The 23659-nt window shown below is 45.4% G+C and overlaps 2 protein-coding genes across 2 annotated transcripts; both read left to right on the top strand.

Moving 5' to 3' along the window:
* The first annotated feature begins 1199 nt into the window (after positions 1-1199).
* Positions 1200-10219, top strand: LOC307245425 (uncharacterized protein). The gene is made up of 6 exons (XM_080020994.1): positions 1200-2138; positions 6018-6115; positions 8437-8505; positions 9556-9607; positions 9866-9902; positions 9994-10219. The coding sequence occupies exons 1-6, from the start codon at positions 1316-1318 to the stop codon at positions 10013-10015; spliced, it is 1101 nt and encodes a 366-aa protein (XP_079877120.1). The 5' UTR covers positions 1200-1315; the 3' UTR covers positions 10016-10219.
* An 11408-nt stretch (positions 10220-21627) lies between these two features.
* Positions 21628-23625, top strand: LOC307245706 (putative carbonic anhydrase 3; the record flags this gene model as incomplete). The annotated part of the gene is made up of 5 exons (XM_080021354.1): positions 21628-21676; positions 21909-21938; positions 22413-22589; positions 22919-23070; positions 23470-23625. 5 exons carry the CDS (start codon positions 21628-21630, stop codon positions 23623-23625), a joined length of 564 nt encoding a protein of 187 aa, XP_079877480.1.
* Positions 23626-23659: the final 34 nt, after the last annotated feature.

Genomic DNA, 23659 nt, shown 5'->3' with positions numbered 1-23659 from the left:
CAGCACAGCACACTGCATGGAACACATGCATTCATGCAAACACACAACATGCAAACACTCACATGCAAACACACACAACATGCAAACACACACAACATGCAAACACACACAACATGCAAACACACACAACACGCAAACACACAACAAGCAAACACACAACACGCAAACACACACAACACGCAAACACACAACACGCAAACACACAACACGCAAACACACACAACATGCAAACACACACAACATGCAAACACACACAACATGCAAACACACACAACATGCAAACACACACAACTTGCTTCGGAGGGGGGCTGACCCTGACCCTAATTAGTGACAGATTTTAGGTTCACATCAATAACTCACTGAACAGAAAGTAATTAGACCAGAGGGAGAGAGGTGTGGTATAAAATATCTAGCGCCCCCTACTACTCCACTACTACTCACCTACTACTCCATCACCATTTGAGGTCGGGTGGCGGTGTAGGTCTGGTGAAGGTCGCTGCCGCCTGTTGAGAAACTTTAAAATAGAACAACACAACAACACCTGCTGGTGTGTGTGTGTGTGTGTGTGTGTGTGTGTGTGTGTGTGTGTGTGTGTGTGTGTGTGTGTGTGGTAGAAATAGCAACAGGGAGACAGGCGAGTGTGGACAGTTTTATGAATGTGGAGATTGGAAATTTTAACATTCCAGAAACAGTTACTATACAGCGTTACAAGGAACATTCAGTTCATAATATAATACTGAATATAATACAGTTAAAATATAATACTTAATATAATACTGAATATAATACGGTTTATAATATAATACTGAATATAATACTTAATATAATACTGAATATAATACAGTTTATAATATAATACTGAATATAATACTGAATATAATACGGTTTATAAAATAAAATTGAATATACAGTTTATAATATGACACTGAATATAATACAGTTTAAAATATAATATAGTTTATAACTTGTTGTTATGGACACACACACATATACACACACACACACACATTTCAATAAAAATATTAACAGTGTTAATATTTTTATTCCCCCCCCTTAACTCTCTGCCTGCCCGTCTGCCTGCCTGCCTGTCTGCCTGTCTGCCTGCCTGCCTGCCTGTCTGCCTGCCTGCTTGCCTGTCTGCCTGTCTGCCTGTCTGCCAGCCTCTTGCCCCTCCCACAGTAAAGGGCATCAGCAGCTCGTGTCTCTCTGACTTGGAGCGTGTGCGTCGGGCTCCGCTCTCCATTCGAGCTGAGGCCTGAGCTTTGGAGGAGGAGCCCTTGTTCTCGAGACGACCCCCAGGATTGAACTTTTCAAGATGGCCGCCTTGCCACTCTGGCTGCTGGGACTCCTGCTGGCACTGGGGACGGGCCGGGAAGTGACGGCGGCGGTGGAGGAAGAGGAGGAGGGAGGAGACGAGGAGGAAGGGGGCATGGAAGGAGATGAAGACACCGAGGCTGCTGAGGTAGAGGGGGATGAAGAGGAAGGGGGAGATGAAGGTGAGGAAGAGGAGGAAGACACCGAGGCTGCTGAGGTAGAGGGGGATGAAGAGGAAGGGGAAGATGAAGTTGAGGAAGAGGAGGAATACACCGAGGCTGCTGAGGTAGAGGGGGATGAAGAGGAAGGGGAAGATGAAGTTGAGGAAGAGGAGGAATACACCGAGGCTGCTGAGGTAGACGGGGATGAAGAGGAAGGGGGAGATGAAGGTGAGGAAGAGGAGGAAGACACAGAGGCTGCTGAGGTAGAGGGGGATGAAGAGGAAGGGGAAGATGAAGTTGAGGAAGAGGAGGAAGACACCGAGGCTGCTGAGGTAGACGGGGATGAAGAGGAAGGGGGAGATGAAGGTGAGGAAGAGGAGGAAGACACAGAGGCTGCTGAGGTAGAGGGGGATGGAGAACAGGAAGTCGTTGGGGATAATGAGGAAGAGGCTAAATCTACTGAAGAAGAGGAAGCTGACTCTGCTGAGGAAGAGGAGGATGGAGTAGAAGAGCAGAATGGAGGAGAAGAAGAGGAGGATGGAGGAGAAGAACAGGAGGATGGAGGAGAAGAAGAGGAGGATGGAGGAGAAGAGCAGGATGGAGGAGAAGAGCAGGATGAGTCTGAGACTGATGAGGAAGACGAGGGTATGACATCACAACACAGTGAGTGAACAGCTGATCTATTAAAGTGTTAATCATCAGATTATTTATCTGTCTGTCTGTCCTGTTAACCACTAAAAAGTCACAAACATAGAGAACTCTTTTTCTTCTTTATATATATATATATAATTATCTGTATTAATATTATTATATGTTTTATTATATATTAATATTTGTACGTTTTGTTATATTTATTAATATTATTATATGTTTTATTATATATTCATATTATTATATGTTTTATTATATGTATTAATATTATTATATATTTTATTATATGTATTAATATTATTATATGTTTTATTTATGTATTAATATTATCATATGGATTATTATATGTTTAATTATATGTATTAATATTATTATATGATTTATTTTATGTATTAATATTATCATATGGATTATTATATGTTTAATTATATGTATTAATATTATTATATGTTTTATTTTATGTATTAATATTATTATATGGATTAATATATGTATTCATATTAATATATGTTTTATTATGACCAATAATGATGGAAGACTTGATGGTTGATGCTCCTCCCTTGCTTAGTTTGCGTCACATCGAACCAAACCAACAAAGATTCAGACAAATCCAACGACTTGTCAGGAACGAATCTCAAGAAAGATTGGAACCTTTCATCCGGGGGAACATGTTTCCAAGGAACCTGGGAAATGTAACGTGAGCCCACGCAGAAGTGAGGGATTTGCATTTTAACAGCAGAGTATAACTAGCACAAGGCCAACGGCTCCAGAGTAAATCTGTTTACGTATGAAGACCTGATCACAGCCAATGATCCTCAGCCGCCAAACTATTCTGACCATCGATCGACTAGACCTGACTAGTCGATCGATCGTTCCATTGATCAGACGATCGATCGCGTCGCTGCACGAAGACGATAAAAACATCATGATCAGCTGCTCGAGTCTCATCTCTGAGACAAGTCAGCTGTTCAGACGCTGGAAGCTGTTTCCCCCTCGTTTCACAGGAGCTACGCTAGCTGATCCCACCTGCAGCCATATACTGAGCTAACACAGTTAGCATTAAGGTTTAACGACTTTATTCCAAAAGCTGAAATTTCTACCTCCTCTCTCTGTCTCTCTCTATTCAATTCAATTTAATTCAGTTGATCTTTATTTGATGACAGTTATTGCAACAGTATTTCCAAAGCTAGAAGGCAGGTAGCACTCAACAACAACAACAACAACAACAACTTTAGATACAATAACAACAGATCAAATCCATAATAATAATAACAGTGATGACATTGACAACCGGTATCATTTAACCACAACAACAACAACAGTAATAATATGAATAATAACAATAACAGTAAAAAGTAAGTCAATAAAAAGTACCAGTATGTAGAGGGCAGGTTACAGCTCCTTTTATGACGTTCTAACATTAAGCGTCCAGCTGGGGGGCACGGCCATCTTTGTTCATCAGACAGTGCGGTGAATGATGCTCATAATGAGTTGAATTTAAAAAAACATTGTTGTCTGATATGTTTGTATTGTTGAGAGTGTAGCAGGAAGTGCATCTCTGTCTTTACCTTTCACTGACCACACCTGTCCTACACTGACCACACCTGTCTTACACTGACCACACCTGTCCTACACTGACCACACCTGTCCTACACTGACCACACCTGTCTTACACTGACCACACCTGTCCTACACTGACCACACCTGTCCTGCACTGACCACACCTGTCCTCCACTGACCACACCTGTCCTAAACTGACCACACCTGTCCTACACTGACCACACCTGTCTTACACTGACCACACCTGTCCTACACTGACCACACCTGTCCTCCACTGACCACACCTGTCCTACACTGACCACACCTGTCCTACACTGACCACACCTGTCCTGCTCACTGAGCCTGTACTTGCTCAGGATCTGTCTCTGCTTCATGGCTCTGACACTACAGACATATTGTGACGATGGATTTTCTCTTTTTAGCGCAGACATCAATGACGTTTGTTTGGTGTTTTGGTTCCTTTTTGGTTCCTTCTTGGTTCCTTCAACTCTTTGCTTGACCATGATGTGTGATGGTCAAGCAGTGCTGCTCTGACATGGAACCATGTTGGTGTTGGTTGTGATGCTCAGCCTCATGAGCAGCTGACTGAGGGGATTCTGTTTGGGCTTCACTTCAAGCTGCAGTGTGTGTTGAGGACTTTAAGATGCTTCCACCGTGTGATTGTTCTTTTCTCAATGTTTGTTACAAAGGATATGGATCATTGTGCCTGCATGTCTGCCTGTTTATCATTGTGCCTGCATGGCTGCCTGTTTATCATTGTGCCTGCATGGCTGCCTGTTTATCATTGTGCCTGCATGGCTGCCTGTTTATCATTGTGCCTGCATGGCTGCCTGTTTATCATTGTGCCTGCGTGGCTGCCTGTTTATCATTGTGCCTGCATGGCTGCCTGTTTATCATTGTGCCTGCATGCATGGCTGCCTGTTTATCATTGTGCCTGCATGCATGGCTGCCTGTTTATCATTGTGCCTGCATGGCTGCCTGTTTTTCTTTCTATCTTCATATACTTGTTCACAATGTGTCAGGCAGGGTCTCTATAGGAGGCTTGTCCATCTAGTGTGGAGCCCACACTTCACTACATACAGGGATACTGGTACCATTGTACTATCAAATATTTACTACTTATACTATATATATTACAGAGATACTGCTACCATTGTACTATCAAATATTTACTACTTATACTATATATTACAGAGATACTACTACCATTGTACTATCATATATTTACTACTTATATATTACAGAGATACTGCTACCATTGTACTATAAGATATTTTGGTTTGTGTATTTTGTGAAATGTTCTTCTAATTGGGGCGGCCAGGGGCTGCAGATGGTTCCAACAACACAGCTAGCTCCTCCATGTAGACATTAAAGAGGGTGGAGATAAGCTGCATCCCTGGCTCCTCCATGTAGACATTAAAGAGGGTGGAGATAAGCTGCATCCCTGGCTCCTCCATGTAGACATTAAAGAGGGTGGAGATAAGCTGCATCCCTGGCTCCTCCATGTAGACATTAAAGAGGGTGGAGATAAGCTGCATCCCTGGCTCCTCCATGTAGACATTAAAGAGGGTGGAGATACGCTGCAATCCCCGGATTGTACATGGGGCGGTAGCCACAAACGGGTATTTTGCACGCCTGGATCCCAGCACGGGGGTGGGATGTGGCACCTGGATCCCGGCACGGAGGTGGGATGCATCCTCTGCTCTGAGAGGGAGACGCTGCAGCACCTGTTTGTTGTGTGTCCTGGGCTGCAGGGGCTGCAGGGGCTGCAGGGGCTGCAGGGGCTGTTTGGCTGCTGGATCGGTGGCTTCAGGGTCTGGGGGAGAGCTTCTCCTTTAAACTCTTTATCTTCGCTCCTGTTTACACTGTGTCAAACAAATCTGTCCATGTCCTGGTGAACTCTGTTTCAGGGGTTTGGAAAAGCAGGAAGAAGGCTGTGAGGGGTCAGGGGTCAGTGGATCTGGTCCAGATGAAGTTTTATGAACTGACTGGAACATTGGACACTTTCAGGAGTGTATGTGGCGTTGGGAGGTGCTGTGCTCTGTCCAGGATGATTCCCTCCTTATTAACCTGGGATTCTCCTGTGGCTTGGCTCTAATTTTTGTTGTTTTTTGTTTCCTTCATATTCAAGCTTCTGCTGGTGTGACGTGACTTACTGCAAATAAAGGAACCTTAAAAGTCAAGTCTCTCTCTCCCCCTGTCTCTCTCTCTGTCTCCCTCTATCTCTCCCGTTCTCTCCCTCTCTCTCTCCCCCTTCCTTCTCCCCCTTCCTTCTCCCCCTTCCCCTCCCTCTCCCCCTCTCTGTCCCTCTCTCCCTCTCTCTCTCTGAAGCTCAAGTGGAGGAAGAGGAGGCTGCAGACAGTGAAGGTGATGAAGAGGCCCCATCCTTCCACTCGGGCTCATGGTGCCAGGTGTGCTCCGTCTGCCAGGTGAGGTGTGGGGGGCGGAGCCTAACATTCTCTCAGGGTTATGGCTAATCGGTTATCTGAGGATCGCTGGTTCTATTCCCAGCTCCCCCTTGTACCATGCTGAAGTGTCCTTGAGCAAGCCACTGAACTGTACATTGGTGTAAGATTCGGAAACGATTTGTTTGTAGTGAACAAAGCTTTGAAACGACTCGGGAGTCACTCCGGCAAAAAGAGTCGTTCCATTGCATTCCATATTATTTATTATTATCATCATCATCATTATGATTATTGTAATAAGTATTATTCATATTATTGTTATTATAACTATTATTATATTGTTATTAATAATATTATTATTATTATGGGTCCCGCCCATATTGTTATTGTTTGTAGTTTTTGTATTTATAATCTGTGTTTTTCGGGGTAAATGTATCTGAAACATAACGACAGTACACACAGACATGGTTGAGGTCTTGTTAGAACCAGACTGTAACGGGTGTGGTTAGGACCCAATTGCAGCACAAAGACAGGCAGGGATATTTGGTAATGTCTTTTATTTGTAGAGCAGACGGAAGACAGGCAGGGAGCAGGCAGGATACGTGGTCAGGGTTGGGCAGGTTCGATAACGAGGAGTGCAGACAGAAGACAGGTGGGGGGGCAGGCAGGATACGTGGTCGGGGCGAGGCAGAGTCGGTAGCGGGGAATCAGTCCGTAGAACGCTGGAGAGTCTGGTGCAAGCATCAAAGACAATCTGGCAATGGGTGACTGGTGAGAGAGGCATATATAGGGGTTAGATTTCAGATCGGGAACAGCTGTGTGCGCAGGTGAATGGAGTTGGACTAATGGGACAGGTAAGGAGAGGGAGGGGAAGGTAGAACAAGGCAGAGATCATGACATAGATATTTCAGACGTTATATGGATGTACACTTGGAGCAGAAATTAAAAACTATTATCATTTCATTTGTTTGAGGAGCAGGCAGTTTTGTGACATCATCATCTGAAGTCCAAGCTTCATCTCTCGAAACTCATTCCCCAGCGTCTTACGAGTACGACATCTAGATAGACATCTTGAGCCGGGGCTGCGTTAAAAGGAAATTCAGAAAAAACTGTAACTTGTGCTACGTTTTACAAAACCCCAAAAACTATAAACATTCAGTGAAGACGTTTTGGCACCGCAGGAAGTTCTAGGAACCATTGGAGGAACCGACCTTTACTTTTGTGTCCGCACTGATCCAGGAACGGTGGTAATTGTTAAAACACCGTTCTTCAAGGATATTTAAACTGAACGCCAGCAGAGCAACATGCAGATGTAAGTGCACGTTGATTGGTCCAGACGTGAGTCCACAATGTTTCTTACTATAGTAACTTGTGCTGCATTTCACAGAACCCGGAAAACTGTAAAACGTACCTAAATCGACGAAACTGGACCCTATTATCATAATCATAATCATTATCATATTATTATTATTATTATTTTTTTTTTTTTAAATTATTATTATCATCATTATCATTATCGTTATCATTTATATAATTTATATCATTATCATTATTATCATTATTGTTAGTATTATTGTTATCATTGTTATTATTATTACTATTATTATTATTATTATTATTATCATCATTATCATTATCATTATCATCATTATCATTATCATTATCATTATTATTAATAATATTATTATCATTATTATTATTATTATCATTATCATTGTTATCATGACCATTATCATTATCATATTATTATTGTTATCATTATCATTATCATTATCATATTATTATTATTATTATCATTATCATTATCATTGTTACCATGACCATTATTATTATTATTTTTTAATATTTATTTATTATGAGCTATTAATAGTGACGTAAGACTTGCATCACTTGCGTGAACGATTAGTTTGTCGTGAACAAATCTTTTAAATGAGTCTGGAGTCACCACTCACATCAATCTTCAACTCACAAACTGAAAATAACAACTGACTGAATGAAAGTCCAAGGAAAACAAACAGTTTGGACAGAATTACCTGATTGTTGTAAGAATCCCGTCCACAACCCAAAGCCAGTCTTCCTCCTCCGGTGCATCGTTCAAGAAGTCCTCCCTTGCCCCCCGACCGAGTCTGACAAATGTAACGAGTCTCTTCTTACTGAGTGACCTGAGTGACTGAGAGCCTGTAAGAACCAAAGCTCAAATAAAGAACCTTTGGTACACACCGTTTTATACACATATCTATATCTCCACAGTCGAATGATGAAAAGCCAAGTTCAAATAGTTAAAATCTAAAGAGAACTGAAGCTGTTATTACTGTTCCCACGGTTTGATGTGGATGTCCCTGCAGCGCTGCAGCAGCTGTGACCTGTGCCCCTGCTCAGACAACGACCGCTCCCAGCACTGCCTCCACTGCCAGGTATGACCCCTGACCCTAAACCTAACCCTAACCCTAACCCAGCACTGTCTCCACCACCAGGCACGACCCCTGACCCTAACCCTAACCCAGCACTGCCTCCACTGCCAGGTAGGACCCCTGACCCTGACCCTAACCCTAACCCTAACCCAGCACTGTCTCCACCACCAGGCACGACCCCTGACCCTAACCCTAACCCAGCACTGCCTCCACTGCCAGGTACGACCCCTGACTCTGACCCTAACCCTAACCCAGCACTGCCTCCACTGCCAGGTAGGACCCCTGACCCTGACCCTAACCCTAACCCTAACCCAGCACTGCCTCCACTGCCAGGTACGACCCCTGACCCTGACCCTAACCCTAACCCAGCACTGTCTCCACCACCAGGCACGACCCCTGACCCTAACCCTAACCCAGCACTGCCTCCACTGCCAGGTACGACCCCTGACTCTGACCCTAACCCTAACCCAGCACTGCCTCCACTGCCAGGTAGGACCCCTGACCCTGACCCTAACCCTAACCCTAACCCAGCACTGCCTCCACTGCCAGGTACGACCCCTGACCCTGACCCTAACCCTAACCCAGCACTGTCTCCACTGCCAGGTAGGACCCCTGACCCTAACCCTAACCCTAACCCTAACCCAGCACTGCCTCCACTGCCAGGTACGACCCCTGACCCTAACCCTAACCCAGCACTGTCTCCACTGCCAGGTAGGACCCCTGACCCTGACCCTAACCCTAACCCTAACCCAGCACTGTCTCCACCACCAGGCACGACCCCTGACCCTAACCCTAACCCAGCACTGCCTCCACTGCCAGGTACGACCCCTGACTCTGACCCTAACCCTAACCCAGCACTGCCTCCACTGCCAGGTAGGACCCCTGACCCTGACCCTAACCCTAACCCTAACCCAGCACTGCCTCCACTGCCAGGTAGGACCCCTGACCCTGACCCTAACCCTAACCCAGCACTGCATCTACTGCCAGGTACAACACGCCCTCCAAGCCTGCTGCTTGTGCAAGCTCCTTTCACTGAGCGCCATGTGTTTACAGGAATGTGTTTACTGCCAGGCCTGTCCACTCTGCCACGCCCTGTGCTCTCCAGGTAAATACACCTCCCTACACATGTACAACATATCAAATATATCTGTCTGTCTATATTTCATTCTATCTGTCTATTTATCTATGTCCATCCGTCCATCCGTCCGTCTGTCTATCTATCTATCTGTCTGGCTGTGTGTCTGTCTATATATCAATTTGTCTATCCGTCCATTTTTCTATCTGACTGCCCGTCCATCCGTCTGTCTGTCCCTCTGTCTCTCTGTCTATCTGTCTGTTTGTCCATCTGTCTGTCTGTCTGCAGGAGGTGTAGTGGATGAAGTGACGGGGTCCCTCTACCAGTAAGACTTTTATTTTGAAAAGCCGCCTCAGAGAGCATGCTGGGAGTTCCGTTGAGGCTCCTTTCTAACACGTCACATCCTGGTGTTGCAGGCTCGTTTCCATTCTGCTCTGAAGGCTCTGGAAGCAGCAGCTGCAGCCAGGACACGATGGGAATCACTTCTTTATTTATCTTTATTCTCTTTGGAGGATTTTACACAGAAGTGTACATGTGGAATAAGGAAGATCAACCACTATTTATAATAATGTGTATTCAATTGTTGTTGACTGTCTGAAAATGAGTGTAAAAAAAGTATAAAATACACGATTCTCACCTCTACGTGTTTTTTCTAATGTTTTATGACTTTTTCATGTAAACCGTCTTCCTCTCGTTTGCACTGCAGTCTCCTCCATTTTCCTTGTTTACACCAATTGCTTCTAGTTTTTTATTCCAGGAACATATTTCCTTGTAGTTTGAGTTTAATTTCTGAAGGGGAATCTGAAGGGCCCTCTAGCGCCCTCCAGCGGACGCTCTGCTGATGTCTGGAAGAGGAATGACGCAAAGATGACATTAAATAAGAACAATTATCCTCATGTTAATTATGTTTCAGTCATCACAGTATTTTGGTGATTTTGTGTGACCTAATTTCATTTTATTCTATTTCTTTATTTGAAATTATAATATATGATATAATACAATTATATTTTAGTGTGTGTGTGTGTGTGTGTTAAAGCTGGGGTTCACGCACATTTTTTAGGACCAAAAAGGGTCACAATTTAATTATAGATTTTCTTTAATTAATAAAAATAATAAATAATATATGAAGAAATAAATAATAAAAGAAATAATAAATGATGAATAATGAAATAAATAATGAAAAATGAAAAAAGCAGTTTAAGTATCTCAAACTGCGGGGACAGAAAGTGCAAACTATGCAAAAGAAATAAATCAATAAAATAAAAATACATGTGTGTGTGTGTGTATGTATATATATATATATATATATATATATATATATACACACACATACAATGAAAAAGTTAGGAAATAAATAACCATGAAAAAGATAATTATTAATAATTACAATAGTTAATTAATTCAAACAATGACAAAATACCCCTGCTGTTCCCAACGAACCCCGAGGGGGCAACGAACCCAAGGTTGACGCCCCTTTGTTACACTGATTTTTAATGATGGCGTGGTGCTGCCCCCTGCAGGCCTCCAGGTGAACTGCAGCAAGTGATGCGTGGTGCTGCCCCCTACAGGCCTCCAGGTGAACTGCAGCAAGTGATGCGTGGTGCTGCCCCCTACAGGCCTCCAGGTGAACTGCAGCAAGTGATGGGTGGTGCTGCCCCCTACAGGCCTCCAGGTGAACTGCAGCAAGTGATGCGTGGTGCTGCCCCCTACAGGCCTCCAGGTGAACTGCAGCAAGTGATGCGTGGTGCTGCCCCCTACAGGCCTCCAGGTGAACTGCAGCAGCCAGCTGAGCGCAGTTGTGATTGAAGAAGCTGCGTCTCGTTATTTACTGTCAACGCAGGTGACTCTCGGCTGTCGTGGGTAATATTGTAATTCCTGTTTGATATGAAAACACTTACATGTGTGTTTGTCCTGAAAGAGGCTAAAAGACGATAAGATTACACCCCTCTGAGATGATGCGGCACTTTTTAAGTCAAGGTTATCTCCGGAAGCTTTGAAATGTGACTTTTTAACAGCAGCAAACAACCACTTTTATCTGGATGAGGAATTAGTAAGATATCCACTTTGGCTCACACTGAAGTGCACAGGAGTCATTTTTAAACGTGTGACCGTCCGAGTTTTCTGCCACAGACACATATTTTCAAATGTTGCAATTTTAAAAATAAATTGTGACATTTGAAAAAAAGATGCAATTAAATTGTCATGTTTTTATTCTGCTCATGAAGTGAGGGCTCGACAGAATGTGACGAGCAACGAGGGTAAAACAACGTCAACATTTGTTTAAAATGCAGTTTTCAATCCTCGTTCTTGGGTCAAAGTGTTGAAATATCTCAAGAAGAGTTTGGTTTTTAAAGCACGTTCAGCTTGTTTTTTCCGTGTTTCTCAGAAGCCTCGAAGCAGCATTTACATGTAAACACTGCAGCCATGCGCCACTGCGGGGCGGCCCGCGGCCCCAACGCGGCCGCCGTGTCAGCGCAGAGCGGTCCTCGATCAACTGCAGATTCATTGAAAACCTAAAATAGTTTGGAGTATCCCCCCCCCTCGGGGCCAAATCCATGTGTCCCAGCAGAAAAAAAGGCTTTATTATTTGTAATATTAAAAATCATAAAATAAAAAGAGAATATGATGTAGAAAATGTATGAGACCATTTTTAAGCTTTTCTTTTTTAATGAATGAAGATCATTTGAGACATGAAGGTGGCGTAGCATTTACATTTTTACTTCAGTTTTGTATTTATACTTTTTACTTGAGAACATTTCTCACTAGTTTGCCTTATTTTATCTTTTTATTTCTTTAGTTTTGTTTTATTTCCCTGCTAATTACTATAACTCCACTTGTACTATTTATTTTTAACTTTTTACTTCTGTACTTCCATCGTTGAGCCGCTTTCCCAAAAATGAACATCTTTTTTGGTGGATTGGTTTTTGTTGGACAGATTCCAACTTTCTTCACGATTCATCATCATCATCATAACCCATAATGAGCCTCCTCCGCAGCGTCCTTTATAAAACTTCTAAAACCTTCCACAGACAAAACATTTTGGCCTTTGTCGTCTAATCTCGGGTGGTGACCAGAAAATCAGGTTGGGGGTATTGGTGTGTGTTCTGTACACACTAACCCCACCCGCCCCCACCCCTCCTCCCTTTTAACCCTGACATCCAGCTCCTCCACAGTCACCGAGGAGGAACCTGCAGGAGGAGGCGTCGTTTGAAACCCAGAGAAGCTCTTCAGGTCCAAGCGGTAAGAAAAGCCCAAACGCACCGAGACCTCCGTCCACACGTGGGTGGTGTCAGGGTCCTCCCTGTGGTGCTGGACCTCCCTTTGAATTTTCAGATTTGTCTTTATAGACCGCTCCAGTTGTTCTAATGTGGCAACGCTGGGTGGTGCTTGTGGTGGAGGGTGATGTGGTAGAATGTTGGATTTGAGGAAAGTCATGTTTTCTAAACTTGTACAAGTTCTGTTCCTCTCCAGTCAGATTGTAAGAAGCAGCCTGTAAGACGCTAAGCTGCCTCTCCCAAAGTTGTCATAGAGTTAAATGTGGTTTGTTTTTTTCTGTTTGTGCTTCACCTTTCTCTCCCAGCGCAAATACTCAGTACATACACCACCCAATATAACTAGGCTTTGAGGGAGGGGTGCGGGGATGCCGTGTTGCCCGTCACACTCCTGCATGGGTGGGGTTCTCACCCCTCCCCAAATTTAAATTGTATTGTATACAATATGTATTCATATAGACGTTCATATATTCATTCATATATATATATATATATATATATATACAGTGGTAGCTGGACTTAGGACTGTCATTGGTTTTATAAGAACAGTGGTACGTTAAAACAGTGGTACGTTAAAACAGTGGTACGTTAAAACAGTGGTACGTTTAAACAGTGGTACGTTAAAACAGTGGTATGTTTAAACAGTCTGTCGAAGCAGCTTTTCCATATAAATGATGACATCATGAAGCGTGAAAATAAACAAAATACACAGAACAAACACAGTAAATATGAAAAAAATATGGATAAGTCACGAACTACGTGCACACACCATGTAGGTCGCCCGCTGACTGACTGCTGACTGACCGCTGTCTGACTGCTGACTGACCGCTGTCTGACTGCTGACTGACCGCTGTCTGACTGCTGACTGACTGCTGACTGACCGCTGACTGACTGCTGACTGACCGCTGTCTGACTGCTGACTGACTGCTGACTGACCGCTGTTTGACTGCTGACTGACCGCTGTCTGACTGCTGACTGACTGCTGACTGACCGCTGACTGACTGCTGACTGACCGCTGACTGACTGCTGACGCGCCAACTGCACATTTCCAGGGTGGTATCTTGGAGCAGTTGGTCACAAGTGGATACAAATGTTGGCGACGATGCTGCTGGTGTGTTGTATGACTGCTGGTGTGTTGTATGACTGCTGGTGTGTTGTATGACTGCTGGTGTCCTGTATGACTGCTGGTGTGTTGTATGACTGCTGGTGTGTTGTATGACTGCTGGTGTCCTGTATGACTGCTGGTGTGTTGTATGACTGCTGGTGTCCTGTATGACTGCTGGTGTGTTGTATGACTGCTGGTGTGTTGTATGACTGCTGGTGTCCTGTATGACTGCTGGTGTGTTGTATGACTGCTGGTGTGTTGTATGACTGCTGGTGTGTTGTATGACTGCTGGTGTGTTGTATGACTGCTGGTGTCCTGTATGACTGCTGGTGTGTTGTATGACTGCTGGTGTGTTGTATGACTGCTGGTGTGTTGTATGACTGCTGGTGTCCTGTATGACTGCTGGTGTGTTGTATGACTGCTGGTGTGTTGTATGACTGCTGGTGTGTTGTATGACTGCTGGTGTGTTGTATGACTGCTGGTGTGTTGTATGACTGCTGGTGTGTTGTATGACTGCTGGTGTGTTGTATGACTGCTGTACTGTATATATTAGTTTTGAATATTGAGACCAGGTGTGGGCCTGCATTTTGGTTCTGCTAATGTGAAATGCAAGTTATTGAGTCATTGAATCAAGTTATTGAGTCATTGAATCAAGTTATTAAATCATTGAATCAAGTTATTAAATCATTGAATCAAGTTATTGAGTCATTGAATCAAGCCATTGAGTCATTGAATCAAGCCATTGAGTCATTGAATCAAGCTATTGAGTCATTGAATCAAGCTATTGAGTCATTGAATCAAGCTATTGAGTCATTGAATCAAGTTATTGAATCATGGAATCAAGCTATTGAGTCATTGAATCAAGCTAGTGAGTCATTGAATCAAGCTAGTGAGTCATTGAATCAAGCTAGTGAGTCATGAAATCAAGCTATTGAATCATGGAATCAAGTTATTGAATCATGGAATCAAGTTAGTGAGTCATTGAATCAAGCTAGTGAGTCATTGAATCAAGCTATTGAGTCATTGAATCAAGCTAGTGAGTCATTGAATCAAGCTAGTGAGTCATGAAATCAAGCTATTGAATCATGGAATCAAGTTATTGAATCATGGAATCAAGTTAGTGAGTCATGGAATCAAGCTATTGAGTCATTGAATCAAGCTATTGAGTCATGGAATCAAGCTATTGAGTCATTGAATCAAGCGATTGAGTCATTGAATCAAGCTATTGAGTCATGGAATCAAGCTATTGAGTCATGGAATCAAGCTATTGAGTCATTGAATCAAGCGTTTTTCTCTCTACTAATGTTCCAGCACTTCCTGTAAGAGTTGAATTTCCTAAAAACCATAAAATCCCAAAGGAGACCAGGTGTCCCTGAGGCTCAGCACCACCTGCCTCACAGCACCACCTGCCTCACAGCACCACCAGCTCCTGGTTCGATTTCCCCCTGAGCGCTGTTGGCACCGTGCTCCAGAGGGAATCATCTGATGAGGAGCCTTTCTGGGTGGAGGTAGCACCTTCTCCCCGTGCTCACATGGGCTTTCCTCCATGTAAGGACCCCCACCCAAAACACGGGCTTTCCTCCATGTAAGGACCCCCACCCAAAACACGGGCTTTCCTCCATGTAAGAACCCCCACCCAAAACACGGGCTTTCCTCCATGTAAGGACCCCCACCCAAAACACGGGCTTTCCTCCATGTAAGAACCCCCACCCAAAACACGGGCTTTCCTCCATGTAAGAACCCCCACCCAAAACACGGGCTTTCCTCCATGTAAGGACCCCCACCCAAAACACGGGCTTTCCTCCATGTAAGAACCCCCACCCAAAACACGGGCTTTCCTCCATGTAAGAACCCCCACCCAAAACACGGGCTTTCCTCCATGTAAGGACCCCCACCCAAAACACGGGCTTTCCTCCATGTAAGAACCCCCACCCAAAACACGGGCTTTCCTCCATGTAAGGACCCCCACCCAAAACACGGGCTTTCCTCCATGTAAGAACCCCCACCCAAAACACGGGCTTTCCTCCATGTAAGGACCCCCACCCAAAACACGGGCTTTCCTCCATGTAAGGATCCCCACCCAAAACACGGGCTTTCCTCCATGTAAGGACCCCCACCCAAAACACGGGCTTTCCTCCATGTAAGAACCCCCACCCAAAACACGGGCTTTCCTCCATGTAAGGACCCCCACCCAAATCACGGGCTTTCCTCCTTGTAAGGATCCCCACCCAAAACACGGGCTTTCCTCCATGTAAGGACCCCCACCCAAATCACGGGCTTTCCTCCATGTAAGGACCCCCACCCAAAACACAGGCTTTCCTCCATGTAACATCAGTAAGGACCCCCACCCAAAACATGGGGTTTCCTCCTTGTAACATCAGTATGACCCCCACCCAAAACACGGGCTTTACTCCATGTAAGGACCCCCACCCAAAACACAGGCTTTCCTCCATGTAACATCAGTAAGGACCCCCACCCAAAACATGGGGTTTCCTCCATGTAACATCAGTAAGGACCCCCACCCAAAACACGGGGTTTCCTCCTTGTAACATCAGTAAGGACCCCCACCCAAAACACGGGGTTTCCTCCTTGTAACATCAGTAAGGACCCCCACCCAAAACATGGGGTCTCCTCAATGTAACATCAGTAAGGACCCCCACCCAAAACATGGGGTTTCCTCCTTGTAACATCAGTAAGGACCCCCACCCAAAACATGGGGTCTCCTCAATGTAACATCAGTAAGGACCCCCACCCAAGTCATGGGCTTTCCTCCTTGTAACATCAGTAAGGACCCCCACCCAAAACTTGTGGTTTCCGCCATGTAACATCAGTAAGGACCCCCACCCAAAACACAGGGTTTCCTTCATGTAACGTCAGTAAGGACCCCCACCCAAAACACAGGGTTTCCTTCATGTAACGTCAGTAAGGACCCCCACCCAAAACACAGGGTTTCCTTCATGTAACGTCAGTAAGGACCCCCACCCAAAACACAGGGTTTCCTTCATGTAACGTCAGTAAGGACCCCCACCCAAAACACAGGGTTTCCTTCATGTAACGTCAGTAAGGACCCCCACCCAAAACACAGGGTTTCCTTCATGTAACGTCAGTAAGGACCCCCACCCAAAACACAGGGTTTCCTTCATGTAACGTCAGTAAGGACCCCCACCCAAAACACAGGGTTTCCTTCATGTAACGTCAGTAAGGACCCCCACCCAAAACACAGGGTTTCCTTCATGTAACGTCAGTAAGGACCCCCACCCAAAACATGGGGTCTCCTCAATGTAACGTCAGTAAGGACCCCCACCCAAGTCATGGGCTTTCCTCCTTGTAACATCAGTAAGGACCCCCACCCAAAACATGTGGTTTCCGCCATGTAACATCAGTAAGGACCCCCACCCAAAACACGGGGTTTCCTCCTTGTAACATCAGTAAGGACCCCCACCCAAAACACGGGGTTTCCTCCTTGTAACATCAGTAAGGACCCCCACCCAAAACATGGGGTCTCCTCAAGGTAACATCAGTAAGGACCCCCACCCAAAACACAGGGTTTCCTTCATGTAACGTCAGTAAGGACCCCCACCCAAAACACAGGGTTTCCTTCATGTAACGTCAGTAAGGACCCCCACCCAAAACACAGGGTTTCCTTCATGTAACGTCAGTAAGGACCCCCACCCAAAACACAGGGTTTCCTTCATGTAACGTCAGTAAGGACCCCCACCCAAAACACAGGGTTTCCTTCATGTAACGTCAGTAAGGACCCCCACCCAAAACACAGGGTTTCCTTCATGTAACGTCAGTAAGGACCCCCACCCAAAACACAGGGTTTCCTTCATGTAACGTCAGTAAGGACCCCCACCCAAAACACAGGGTTTCCTTCATGTAACGTCAGTAAGGACCCCCACCCAAAACACAGGGTTTCCTTCATGTAACGTCAGTAAGGACCCCCACCCAAAACACAGGGTTTCCTTCATGTAACGTCAGTAAGGACCCCCACCCAAAACACAGGGTTTCCTTCATGTAACGTCAGTAAGGACCCCCACCCAAAACACAGGGTTTCCTTCATGTAACGTCAGTAAGGACCCCCACCCAAAACACAGGGTTTCCTTCATGTAACGTCAGTAAGGACCCCCACCCAAAACACAGGGTTTCCTTCATGTAACGTCAGTAAGGACCCCCACCCAAAACACAGGGTTTCCTTCATGTAACGTCAGTAAGGACCCCCACCCAAAACACAGGGTTTCCTTCATGTAACGTCAGTAAGGACCCCCACCCAAAACACAGGGTTTCCTTCATGTAACGTCAGTAAGGACCCCCACCCAAAACATGTGGTTTCCTTCATGTAACGTCAGTAAGGACCCCCACCCAAAACACAGGGTTTCCTTCATGTAACGTCAGTAAGGACCCCCACCCAAAACACAGGGTTTCCTTCATGTAACGTCAGTAAGGACCCCCACCCAAAACACAGGGTTTCCTTCATGTAACGTCAGTAAGGACCCCCACCCAAAACACAGGGTTTCCTTCATGTAACGTCAGTAAGGACCCCCACCCAAAACACAGGGTTTCCTTCATGTAACGTCAGTAAGGACCCCCACCCAAAACACAGGGTTTCCTTCATGTAACGTCAGTAAGGACCCCCACCCAAAACACAGGGTTTCCTTCATGTAACGTCAGTAAGGACCCCCACCCAAAACACAGGGTTTCCTTCATGTAACGTCAGTAAGGACCCCCACCCAAAACACAGGGTTTCCTTCATGTAACGTCAGTAAGGACCCCCACCCAAAACACAGGGTTTCCTTCATGTAACGTCAGTAAGGACCCCCACCCAAAACACAGGGTTTCCTTCATGTAACGTCAGTAAGGACCCCCACCCAAAACACAGGGTTTCCTTCATGTAACGTCAGTAAGGACCCCCACCCAAAACACAGGGTTTCCTTCATGTAACGTCAGTAAGGACCCCCAACCAAAACACAGGGTTTCCTTCATGTAACGTCAGTAAGGACCCCCACCCAAAACACAGGGTTTCCTTCATGTAACGTCAGTAAGGACCCCCACCCAAAACACAGGGTTTCCTTCATGTAACGTCAGTAAGGACCCCCAACCAAAACACAGGGTTTCCTTCATGTAACGTCAGTAAGGACCCCCACCCAAAACACAGGGTTTCCTTCATGTAACGTCAGTAAGGACCCCCACCCAAAACACAGGGTTTCCTTCATGTAACGTCAGTAAGGACCCCCACCCAAAACACAGGGTTTCCTTCATGTAACGTCAGTAAGGACCCCCACCCAAAACACAGGGTTTCCTTCATGTAACGTCAGTAAGGACCCCCACCCAAAACACAGGGTTTCCTTCATGTAACGTCAGTAAGGACCCCCACCCAAAACACAGGGTTTCCTTCATGTAACGTCAGTAAGGACCCCCACCCAAAACACAGGGTTTCCTTCATGTAACGTCAGTAAGGACCCCCACCCAAAACACAGGGTTTCCTTCATGTAACGTCAGTAAGGACCCCCACCCAAAACACAGGGTTTCCTTCATGTAACGTCAGTAAGGACCCCCACCCAAAACACAGGGTTTCCTTCATGTAACGTCAGTAAGGACCCCCACCCAAAACACAGGGTTTCCTTCATGTAACGTCAGTAAGGACCCCCAACCAAAACACAGGGTTTCCTTCATGTAACGTCAGTAAGGACCCCCACCCAAAACACAGGGTTTCCTTCATGTAACGTCAGTAAGGACCCCCACCCAAAACACAGGGTTTCCTTCATGTAACGTCAGTAAGGACCCCCACCCAAAACACAGGGTTTCCTTCATGTAACGTCAGTAAGGACCCCCACCCAAAACACAGGGTTTCCTTCATGTAACGTCAGTAAGGACCCCCACCCAAAACACAGGGTTTCCTTCATGTAACGTCAGTAAGGACCCCCACCCAAAACACAGGGTTTCCTTCATGTAACGTCAGTAAGGACCCCCACCCAAAACACAGGGTTTCCTTCATGTAACGTCAGTAAGGACCCCCACCCAAAACACAGGGTTTCCTTCATGTAACGTCAGTAAGGACCCCCACCCAAAACACAGGGTTTCCTTCATGTAACGTCAGTAAGGACCCCCACCCAAAACACAGGGTTTCCTTCATGTAACGTCAGTAAGGACCCCCACCCAAAACACAGGGTTTCCTTCATGTAACGTCAGTAAGGACCCCCAACCAAAACACAGGGTTTCCTTCATGTAACGTCAGTAAGGACCCCCACCCAAAACACAGGGTTTCCTTCATGTAACGTCAGTAAGGACCCCCACCCAAGTCATGGGCTTTCCTCCTTGTAACATCAGTAAGGACCCCCACCCAAAACATGTGGTTTCCGCCATGTAACATCAGTAAGGACCCCCACCCAAAACACGGGGTTTCCTCCTTGTAACATCAGTAAGGACCCCCACCCAAAACACGGGGTTTCCTCCTTGTAACATCAGTAAGGACCCCCACCCAAAACATGGGGTCTCCTCAAGGTAACATCAGTAAGGACCCCCACCCAAAACACAGGGTTTCCTTCATGTAACGTCAGTAAGGACCCCCACCCAAAACACAGGGTTTCCTTCATGTAACGTCAGTAAGGACCCCCACCCAAAACACAGGGTTTCCTTCATGTAACGTCAGTAAGGACCCCCACCCAAAACACAGGGTTTCCTTCATGTAACGTCAGTAAGGACCCCCACCCAAAACACAGGGTTTCCTTCATGTAACGTCAGTAAGGACCCCCACCCAAAACACAGGGTTTCCTTCATGTAACGTCAGTAAGGACCCCCACCCAAAACACAGGGTTTCCTTCATGTAACGTCAGTAAGGACCCCCACCCAAAACACAGGGTTTCCTTCATGTAACGTCAGTAAGGACCCCCACCCAAAACACAGGGTTTCCTTCATGTAACGTCAGTAAGGACCCCCACCCAAAACACAGGGTTTCCTTCATGTAACGTCAGTAAGGACCCCCACCCAAAACACAGGGTTTCCTTCATGTAACGTCAGTAAGGACCCCCACCCAAAACACAGGGTTTCCTTCATGTAACGTCAGTAAGGACCCCCACCCAAAACACAGGGTTTCCTTCATGTAACGTCAGTAAGGACCCCCACCCAAAACACAGGGTTTCCTTCATGTAACGTCAGTAAGGACCCCCACCCAAAACACAGGGTTTCCTTCATGTAACGTCAGTAAGGACCTCCATCTTGGCTGTAGTTGTTCTCACACCACAGTATTGATATTGATGTCATATCTGATGTTGTCTGGGATAATGACGTGTTTTATTAGATGTTGTGTCACTTTCAAACCATCTTCTATTGAGGATGAGGAACAAAAACAACACACATTTCACACTCTTTGATGGTACAATATATAATCATATATCAATCTGTCCTGGATGTGCTCCTCTATTTGTTTCTGTTGTTGGTGGCGGGGTCCGCCACAGCCAGGGTCCATTAGCTGGAGCAGCGTAGCTCGCTGTGGTCCACGACACGTGGAAGAAGCTACTTCTGATTTTCACCAGGTTTTAAGATACTCTGCAATGCAACACTGTGCACAGACACCGCAGATTTTCCATCCCATAGTGCACACACTGCAGGACTCGTCTGGGACCCATCACCACGGCAGCAGATCCGTTCAAGTCTTGTGTTTTGTTTTTCATCAGATGCATCTGCCCGCTGTGCTCCATCTGCTGCTCTGCGTCACGCTCTCTGGTCGGTCACAACACCACCATCAACACCTGCACCAACACCAACACTAGCATCAGCACCAACACTAGCATCAGCACCAACACCCCCAACAACACCACCATTAACACCAACACTAACATCAGCACCAACACCAACACCAACTTGTACTGCTGCACAATGTTGTTTCAGTGATTTGTTTCTGATTGACCATCACCTCTAATGTTGACATTTCTCATTCCTCCGCTGTGGGTTCCAGAAGCTGCAGACTGGTGCTACACCGGCTGTGGTGAGTTCCTCATCAGGGTCTTCAAGCACCGGCCCGGGGGCCACATCCGGCCCGTGAGAACATCCAATGCCACAGCTACATTTTTTATATATTGCACTTTTTGGCCTGCAAAATAATAATAATTAATATTTAAATACAAATATAAAAAATAAGTAACATGCAGCTCAATAAATATTTTTTATTCTGAAATTTTTGAACTACATTTTGTTAACTTAGTTCAGGTGTTAAGGCGGGAGAGCAAAGATGTAGTTTGTAGCAGCAGACAACTCACGCAATTCTTTTGATTCATTAATAAAAATGATGTCTTGAATGTTCTGACAATTTAAAATACAAGACGACACAGGTGTTTTCATGGTCGTGTCTACTCTTTAAGACGTACCTGAGACATTTTATTCAATCATAGCAGATGTGGAAAAACAGGTTCTTTGTGTTTGACGCCCCTGGATGAAATCCTTCTAACCCCGCCCCCTGCAGACCACACCCCCACGCACTGGAGCGACATCCCGGGGACGACCTGCGGGGGGCAGCGCCAGTCTCCGGTGGACATCGTCTCGGCCCGGGTGGAGACCAGCGACAAGCTGCACAACTTCACCTTCAGCAACTTCTCCAGCGGGACGGTCCTCAAGACGCTGCTCAACAACGGACACACCGGTAGTACAGAGGGGGAGGGGGCGGGGCTTGGTCGAGTGGGGGAGGGCCCTGCTATCCAGGACCCGCCTACTTCTCCACTCTAAATGTTTTTAACGACGTTCTGAGAAAAATGTAACGTTTGTGGAATTTAAGCTTTGTGTATGTTTTGTAAATTGAGAAATTTAAATATACATTTTAAATTCAGAAAATCTTTAAATGAATGTATTTATCCAATGTATTTTTACAGTGCATTCCCTATGATACACTATTATAAGAGTAAAGTTTGGATTTTGACTGAAAAACAATAACATATTTGAATGGAATATCCAAATGAATTTTCCACATCCCAGTGAAGTGCCTCCTGCAGCAGGAGCAAGTGGAGGTGTGGGGTGGAGGCCTAAACGGCTCCTACTCCTCCCCTCAGTTCCACCTGCATTGGGGGGACTCGCAGCTCCACCCGGGCTCCGAACACACGCTGGACGGACACAGGTTCCCGATGGAGGTCAGCCACAGCGCCACCTGCTGAACACACCTATAACCACACCCAAGGGGATCGTACGGATGGTTTTAGGGCAAGGAAATTTAACACAAATGTAGTATATTTATCCATTAAAAAACACACTCAAGTTATTTAGTGTACTTTTGGTAAATAATAGAACAAATGATATCCTTGGTATATTCTGTAATATATATTCAGTTTATTATTAAATATATTTTTCCAAAAGATTTTATTTCAAAACATGCCTCTATCATGTCTTCATATCAGTGTGTTTTTCACGTCAACTTAATGTCAATATTTATTTTTTATATATATACATTTCGATTTTCCTCCGGGGAAACTATGTTTTCGTATCATTTTATTTGCATGAAATATTCTCGTTAAGTGCTCTCCTCGTTCCAGATGCACATCGTGAGTCTGAAGAAAGGTGTGATGGCGGAGCAGGCGGTGAAGGACCCAGAGGGCATCGCGGTGCTGGGGTTCTTCATCAACGTAGGAAACAAAGCCCTGCAGGTTGAACGGGAGGCTCCAGCAGAAGGAGAACTTCAACTCAATTGAACCTCTTTCATTTCCCTGAAGGTGACAGAAGAAG

The sequence above is a fragment of the Zeus faber genome (genome assembly GCF_960531495.2).
Source record: "Zeus faber genome assembly, chromosome: 20".
Lineage (NCBI taxonomy): Eukaryota > Metazoa > Chordata > Actinopteri > Zeiformes > Zeidae > Zeus > Zeus faber.
This window is presented reverse-complemented; position numbering and strand designations above follow the sequence as displayed.